General features: G+C 46.1%; 1 protein-coding gene across 4 annotated transcripts in view; it reads left to right on the plus strand.

The window, feature by feature from the left end:
• Positions 1-5043, plus strand: part of RBM33 (RNA binding motif protein 33) — a 134507-nt gene extending 129464 nt beyond the window's left edge. For all 4 annotated transcript variants that reach the window (XM_032753202.2, XM_032753198.2, XM_032753200.2 and 1 more), the window contains exons 17-18: positions 1785-1873; positions 2219-5043. In XM_032753202.2, coding sequence (XP_032609093.1) covers positions 1785-1873; positions 2219-2267 — 138 coding nt within the window. In that variant the 3' untranslated portion in view covers positions 2268-5043. The remainder of the gene's footprint in view (positions 1-1784; positions 1874-2218) is intronic.
• Positions 5044-8817: the final 3774 nt, after the last annotated feature.

The following is an 8817-nucleotide window of genomic DNA, read 5'->3' on the forward strand; positions in this document are numbered from 1 at the left end:
AGACCAGGGCCGATGCTTCTGGGGTAGCCTGTTTGCAGGCCGTCTTGATGCCCTTGAATTTGGAGACTCGAACCTTTGTATTTCTGTGTAAACGCTGTTGTAGAAGCACTGGAAGACACCTTTTTCGGGAGTGTTTGAGTATTCTTTTAGAGCTCTGCTAGTCTTGTTTACTGATAGACATTCTATAGTTATTAAAATGGAGAGCAGCTATTTCATATACAGTGTAACTTTTTAAAACACTTTCCAAGTCACTGATGTTTTTTAGCTGTTTACTTCCATTGTAGCTCTTTGACATGCTTTAAAATGAAATGGCCACATGTGCCTCAGTATTTTCAAGGGATCATGTGCTGGACTGGTAGGTAGTTATTTTCTCTAGCTATTCTGTTTCACTGAACAGAAACTCAGACACAGCAAATAGTTTCTGGCCACCAAAAGTGCCTGCTGAATGCAGTCCTTCAGGACAGTGTTTGCCGGTGCCCATGCCAGGAGCTGCCCAGGGACACCTGTTCTTAGAAGAATCGGGCACCAGGCGCGGTGGCTCATGCCTGTAATCCCAGCACTTTGGGAGGCCAAGGCAGAGGCGGATCATGAAGTCAGAAGTTTTGAGACCAGCCTGGCCAACATGGTGAAACCTAGTCTCTACTAAAAATACGAAAAACTAGCTACTAAAAATACAAAAAATTAGCTAGGCGTGGTGGCGGGTGCCTGTAATCCCAGCTACTCGGGAGGCTGAGGTAGGAGAATCGCTTGAACCCAGGAGGCGGAGCCTGCAGTGAGCCGAGATCATCACTGCACACCAGCCTGGGCAACAGTGCGAGACTCCGTCTCAAAAAACAAGAAGAGTCAGGGGCTCCTGTGTGTGCTCCAGACAGCAGGCACTAAGTTGACTGTGTCTTGAAGTAATTGAGAAGAACCAGACTCTGGAGCTCTGAGTTGCTTGAGAGTTCACAGAGCGCCACCCAACAGATCCGCAGATCGCTGTGCTCTCCTCCTGCCTACCCCTCCCAGCCCTAGATCCTAAAGGCTTAAGAAAGCAGAAAGCAGCTCCCCCTCTTCCTCAGGCAGCAGATTTGAGGACTCGATGGAAGTTGCGCTTTGCAAACACTTCCTTTGTAAGTCTTTACTGGATTCATCATTTCTTTCGGCCAATCTTCACAAATTCATTTCTTTTTCACTGGCATTGTTTTAGGCCAGTGGGTGGCGACTTCATTTCAGATACCACCGTTTAAGACTGCTGTTCTTAAAGTACCAAATGTGACCATGTTATGCTGATGGCTGCCCCAGGCACCACTGCCCTCACCGTGGCCCAGCCAGATGCACAGAGATGGTAGACTAGGGGCCATTGCCTACTGTGGGCTGTGGGGCCCCCATACTAAACAGTTTCCTCTGGTGTGATGAGTCCTGTTCTTAAAAAATTCATGGGGGCCGCTATGAAAAATCACCTGATGAGGCGTGAGAAGAGGAGATGTCTCTATCCAAGGGTACCTGCTACCAGGTCTCCCAGAGCAGGTTGGGGCAGCTGATGGGGCCAGATGATGGGAGGCCTTAACACTAGGCTTGGAGGATGTAACTGTTCCTGTTGGGAATGATTTAGTAAAGCACTGTTTTGGAATAGATTATCTAGATAAGAAAAATTGCCAGGGAGATAGAAAGGAAAATCTGTTTGTTCCAAGTGTCCGCCTGGACTCATTTTGTGTTAAAGCTAATAATGTTTAAATATATATATTCATATTTTTTATTGTCATTTACAACTGATATTAAAGTGTTTGTTTTTCTTCCTCTAGAGTTTACAGATGCTTCCTCAGCAACGGAAAGCCATAGCTAAGTTCAAGGAGCCAGCCCACGCATTAGCATTTCAGCAGAAATTCCACAGGTGACCAGTGTGTTCTGTGCTTGTGGTGATAAGGGGGCGGGAGCAAGGGCCTCCTTCCTGTGCCCTCCCATCCATCATGGTAGCAAGCGTGTGTCCCCACCTGTTCCTGTAGAAGGACACTAGGGCACAAAGCGCAGACGATGATCCTGTCATGAGGCGCACGTCTTTTTGTCTGGTGGAGAATTTCCCCTTGTGTTTTAATAGATCTTCCCGGGGAATCTGCCTTTTTATATGATGGGTTTTTATTAAACAGGACCCACCAGGCTCCTTTAGTTACCTCCCACCTTGGTAGATTGATTTCCGATGTGCAGAGTTAATGTCGATCGTTTCTTTAAATTTTCACAGGCATATGATAGATTTGTCCCACATAAATGTGGCCCTGATCGTGGAGTGATTCCTAACAAGAGAGCCTGACCTTAGGCTGTACACACACTGTGGAATTTCTTCAAGGGAGCTGCCGGCCGGCGCAGAACCCCCAGAGCACAGGTCTCCGGGCCGCAGTCCTGCGTAACTGTTGTCCAGAGCGCCAGCCAGCCACGGGCCTGATTCCAGAGGAGCTGAACTGACAGGACACAGCAGGCTGGAGTTGGTGTTAGATTGCTTCACATTCTGTTGTCACCACCAAGAACTCCAAGTTTTTCGTTTTGTTTTGTTTTCAAATTGCTTACAATGCATGTAGACATTGTTCTTTGTGATCTGACTCTATGATGGATCACAGTGACTTAGATTCAGGAAAGAACATTAACGTCACAAGTTCTAAGTAGTTTTCACAGCAAAGAATATTTGATAATGGTTGCACTTATCTTCAGTGCAGGTTAGAAGAGTCTTCTCAACCAAGCTTCACTCGAGTTGTCTTCTCAGCCCTCAAAAGGCTCTTGTACAAAACGTAGATTAAAATTTGGGTGATTGTTGATTGACCTTTGCATACCCTGGAAAGCCAGGGTGTGAGTGGGGTGGTTGGGAATGGTGCCAATTGAACAGCAGATTCTGCTTCTTGTCACTATTTCAAAAGCGTCAACTCTGTGTTCCTAGTTTCGATGAACTCCCCATTCGTTTTTAACACACTTCCCAGATAAGGCAACAAGCTGGACAGGCACACGGCATGGCCCTCGGCTAGAGCAGGGTCTGTGATGGCCTCACCTGGCAGCCCTCTGGCCTAGTTCCCACCGCATGAGGTGGCGGAATGGCCTGAAGGTGGAACAGACCTGTTTTTCTCCTTATTAAATGCAGTAAGGTGGCCTGTTTATCACTGGCTCTGTGATACATGACATTCCTTGGGAATTTGGTGGCCACTGCTTCAGTCACCTCTGTTTTTCTGAAGGCTGTTCCAGCAGGGCTGCCCTGTCTATCAGTGGATGTTCACTCTGGCCTGCCGTTCCCCGTGGGATGCCGGGTGAGGGTGGCTTTCATCCAGCCCCAAATGAGACGAGTCTGTGTCATCGTTGAAACTGCTTTTCGTAATTGCGGGTAGGTTCCTGTAGGTGAGACATACTCTCCATAAAGGTACTGTAGTAGAATTTATTCTGGGCAAACACCGAAAAAAGTGCCTTACTGTATTTCTGCTCATGAAAGAGTTTCACTATTTTGGATATATTCTAAAGTGGACCTGAGCTATTTGAGCAAATAATGATAGGGCATACTCAGACATTTTAGCTACCTTTTATACCTACGATTTCATGTCACATTTACTAATAGAATTAAGGGAAATAGAAGCCCGTTCTTTCTTACTGCCCCTGGAAGGAGCATGGCGCTAGGGCTGTCAGCCTCCTAGAAGGAAGGGACTAAGGAGACGGGCACAGACTTGCGTCATCTCGTTTCCACAGTTGACGTTTTATATTACTTTCTCAAATTAAGTTACCAAAACAAACTGAAGAGCTGAAGCAGGTCTTCCAGACCCTGCGATCCTTTCTGTAGCAGTGATTCTAAAGTGGCGTTTGCTGTGTGCTTGAGAGTAACACTGCACGCTGCAGGGGCTGTTGAGGCAGTCAGTCCCAGGAAGCCACAGCGCTTGTAGGATCTGCTAGGACCCTGCAGCTGTGCCGCCGCCACCTCTGCTCCAGAGTGTCCCGGCCAACCCTCAGAAGATGAGATTGTCAGTCAGCCCTGCCTCACCATGCCTGCAGGAGGCTGTCCAGGCAGCAGGTCTGTGTGCCCATCAGCAGGTTCCCATGGCTGTCACTGCCCACTCATTTCCACAGTTAGATACGGATGTGTTGATGTATTTGGTCTAGTTTATTTGGCTCAGTCCACAGCTGCGTTGGAGTGGTGACTTTGGTAGCCCTTGAGCTCTAATTAAGAGAGATCCAAACCACTCAGTACCCGCTGGGCAGTGGGAAGGCCTACCGACGTACTTTATCATTGAGGGCTTACTGATGCAATGAAATGAGTTTCATGACTTTTTTTTTTAAAACACTTTTTGAAATAGAGTGTCCTGTGTTTAAAACCAAAAATATGCATGTTGTCTCTGAAAAGTAGGCATTGAAACAGACTTTTGTAGTCAGTGTTAATAAAATGGATCCCGTTTGGGCCTTCCTTGTTAAGATAGACTTCATGGCCACTGGAAGGTCTGTTTTGGTGTTACCTGAGTGTGACACAGGCACTGGGGTGTGCGTGTTTCTCTAACTGTCTACACATGCACATAGGCAGACTTTCTCCTAGAATGTTCTTGAAAGGTGATTGGCAAAGTCATGCAGGCCTGCCTTAAAGCGCTGATTAGAACAGCCCAACACAGTCCGACCTCACTCAATACCCACAACCATCGACAATGGATTCTTAGTACCAGACAATCCCAGTAATGAAGGTTTAGTTTCCTCGAAGGAAACTACAGAAAAGGAAAGAAGCAGAATTAGAAAGGAATGGTACTTACATGTTTGGTGTGCTGCTCACGTGAAGTCAGCCCACACCAGCCAAACCCTCGTGGAAGATCTGCTGCAACCATTATCTTTGTTCTTGATTTCATCATGCATTTAAAATGAGATGCAAGAGCATTTAGCATACAATGTAAATATGGACCTTTTAAAATTAAAATATCATTGGAAGTGCTTTCAACTCAGCCACATCTTAGCTATTAGTTCTTTGTGTTGTCTTATCAAAGTTTAATGGATACAGTTCCACAGTTGTTGATGTGTTTGTGTGTATATTCGATTTTTATAAAGATGGTAGTAAGTCAATACATTTATCCTGATCTGTGTATTATTTGTTCACAAATTCAAGAAGCTTAAAGGTCGTAAATATCAGTATCTATCTCATAAGGTAAATCAATAGCTGATTATGTGGAGCCAAGTTACTTCTTTTCTTTTTGCGTTATCTCGTTTTGATTTTGTGCTGTAATAGAAGTTCACTTAGCTACTTTAAGATAACCTTGCATTACCACTGGTCTGGCCACGTTTGTTAAATCCTTATGCTGATATTCTTCTAAAGAGTAAATCTCATCATTTTTCCAGACAGATTTTGAGGGGTTTCTCTGTTTTGTGGACAGGCAGCAGCCTCCTTAGGCGCCCGCACCCTGCCTTGCTGGAGGAGATGGGATGGGGCGGGAGGTGGCTTCACCGTAACTATTTTTAATATGGGTCATTTTTAGCATGATTTGTAAAGGTCTCAGGCAAACAGTTGTTGAAGCTTGCTTCTATGGCATTTCTGAATTGTGGCAGAGCTTAGATCCTGCACCCAGGGGTCTCTTTTTCAAACAGCATCTTGCTCAGTTCTGTGAACAGAAGGCTTTGTTACTGACGGAGGTGGAAGAGGAGTTTAGGGTGAAGAGGAGGAAGGGATGGACAGACCCAGGTGAGGAGAGGCCTGGGGATTGGGGAAGCTGTCATCTCAGTGTTAATAATCAACTTGCTTCTAACACACTGGCTTATCAGGGGAGGTCATCCAGTCCGGTCGGTCGAGTTGAGAGCCCTTGGGCCAGGGTGTTTGGTGGCACAAGGGCATCTACTGGATGGCCTGGAGGAGTGGGGGAGGGGAGCGTCTTCACTGGGTGGTGACCAGCTGGGACAGGTCAGGTAGGGCAGGTAAGGGACCCCCGAGGCCCTGGAGCCTTGTCCTGGGATGGGTTTGAAGAACTCATCACTTGTTTTCTTTTGGCTTTTGTTGTTTTTGTTTTGTTCTGTTTGTTTTGTTTTGTATTTCTTTGTTATTTTACTGGGAAGGTAAGCGGAATGTGCTCATAGACCATCAGACTGACGCTTGTCGAAGGCAGGTCCTAGTCACGTAATTGCACAGGACAAAGAGGTCAGCGTGTGTGATGGCAGCGTGCTGTGCCGGCACATCGTGGAGTCCTAGAAACCCTTTAGTCCCTGCGGCTGTTCCCCTCCTTTGCTCTCTCCCTGGAGAGGACTGCCAGCTCTTAAGAAACATTCCTGGTGCGGTGTCTGCAGTACCCTTTGTGGGCGACTTCAGGCTTCCCGCTTTCATGTTGCTCTTCCTGGGATTCGTTTTTTTATTGCCCTCCCTCCCTACTTGTAGGCCTCAGCTATGGCTTCACGTAATCGCTTTTAGACCCAGTTTGGCTTCCTTTCATTAAGCTATGACCCTCCACCCCATTTTTTTTTTTTTAATTTGGGGTGGGAGGGAAGGGGGTGGGCGAGAGAATACTCGAAAGGTATTATTGGTTCTTCAAAAAATTATAGGTGACGATTCTACCAGGGAATTGACTGATAGAGTGGGTGCAGGACAGGAAAGGTTCAGAGGCACCCCACTACCACCACTCGGAAAGCCCCGAGTCCAGATCGACTAGGGAAAGCCTTAGATACTTTAGTGTATTTCAAGAGCATTTCAGTTAACTTTTTCAACTATTTTTAAAGTTTGTGAATGGAGTGTTATTTTGGACATTCTTAAATATGAATTCTCCAAAGGCATTTAGCCTTGACTTAATATTAAATCCTAAGGATTTTATGTAAGGTTTTTTTGTAACCTATTTAATTTTTTTTAAATGCCTAACTTCTGAGGTGCACAAGCCCGTGGTTTGTGTACTGGAACCAAAGCGGAACTCACTGATTCATATTGGATCCCCAGGTATACCTCCTGCTGGTAGCATATGGCTGGAAAAGGCCGTTTGCCTCACACATTGTAACCTGCATTGGCTAGAAAATGCTTTAAATGTCTCAACTCTCTCTTTTCTGTGTCATGTTTTGGTAGGAAATCTTTAAGATTGGCGGACGGAACAGGTATTTTAGTGAGACACTTCTGAGTACTTGCTTTTTCCTTTGACTTCTAACCAACTAAAAGATAAGGAGGTCTTCATGTTGATATTTTGCTTGGTTTTATTTTACTGATTTTAAAAGGTATATAGAAAAATGTAGGCCTTTAAAAAGAAACAGCATATAGTTTTTTATTTTAATATGTTCCATAGAGTGGATAGGCAGACAGGTACTATTGTCATGTATTCTGTATTTAATAATTTAATATACTCTAGAAAGTAGACCTCATGCATTCTTTTAGCATGATTTTCTTTTAAACTGCTTTTCATTTTAAGGGCACCCGTAGCGGAAGCTGATTTTTCAAGGACTATTTAAGTTGTATGTGTTCTGTAGTATTTTCTTAGGTGTGTAACATTTTTAATAACATGCGCGCACAGCACACGGTGGTGCCCTGAATCGAAGGAGCAAAAAAAGCCATCGCCTGTTTCTATAATCCAGCTTTGCTTTTCACAGGCGTGGGATCCAGGATGGTGTCCTCTGAGGACTTGAACTCTTGGGCTTTAATTCCACTGTTTAATTTTCAGGTACCACAGCAACAAAGCAGAGTGTGACCTTTTCATGTCTGAGCTGATTCTTTTTGCTGGACGTGCCTGCTTGCTACTGTTCATTTAGTAATGAGATCACCTCACCCTGCCATGCTCTGGGCTCTCCCTCTCTGTCCATTTCTGTTTTGCTTTCCTGGCTAAACCCATCTACCATTCTTAACACTGGTAGTTCCTGTCCCATTCCAAGACTCACTCTCTCAGACTTTCCCATCTCCTTCGCTTTCCATGCTCCTCTCCCTCCACCTCCTGGCTCCACCCTGGGTGAGGGCTGTATTCCTGCCACTCTGCTCCGCCTCAGCCTTGAGAACTCCACGTGGGCTGGGTGGGAAGGTGCTGACGATTTTCACACTGTGTTTACCTCTCCATCACCTCTCAACCTTTGCTTTGACAGGTCTTGACTCACGATTTATTCCTCCAGGTCTTTGATTGGAGAGAGTAACTTTTTAATTCTGTTGTTTTGCAGTTTGGCTCTGTAGGAGTGAGTGGCGATTCAAAGATGCCAGCGTCCCGCAGTGTGCGGTTCGTGCCCTTAACCACCCGCTTCTTTGTTTCCCGCCCCTCTGCTTTCGCAGGAGCTCTTGTGCTTGAGTTCAGTGTTAGTGGTAGTGTGGCTCACTCCACTTGGAGGTGGCGGCCGTCTGACCGTGTGTTACTGCTTTACCGACGGGGCCTCCCAGCCCTGATGCGTGTACACTCTGCGGGCTGCACCGGGTGGCTCTGGTTGGGGGCGAAGCTGTGTTGACTGGGAGAACGTTGGAAAATTGAAACATGGAGAGATGACGGGAGTGCGTTTCTCTGGGTTTGATCTCCATCCCGTTTTCTCCCAGACACACTGCACCTACCTTGGGGGAATGCCGTTGCCTGTTCCACCCCTTTGTTCACTTCGCGTTAACTGCTGTGGTAACTTTTTCAGGATCTGTGTGAAGAATGGTAATGACGTAGTTGAAAGGAAAATGTACTGTTGTGTGTTTCATTTGTGTGATTTCATACCAAAAAAATGTGTTTGAACTATATTGTATGTAATTTGGAAGTCGTGTTAATAAAACCCTGCAGTTTCCACTCTGGTTCCGTAGCCTTCATTTTCTCTCGGCACTCAGGTCGGGCCACAGCTCATCTTACCCGTGTGTCCGGGACGGGTAAGGGGCTGGGGTCGGGGGCTGCCCTCACACTCCCCAGACTGGCCGCTAGGTTGCAGCCC

Source organism: Hylobates moloch, unplaced genomic scaffold (assembly GCF_009828535.3).
Source record: "Hylobates moloch isolate HMO894 unplaced genomic scaffold, HMol_V3 SCAFFOLD_1, whole genome shotgun sequence".
In the NCBI taxonomy this organism is placed as follows: domain Eukaryota; kingdom Metazoa; phylum Chordata; class Mammalia; order Primates; family Hylobatidae; genus Hylobates; species Hylobates moloch.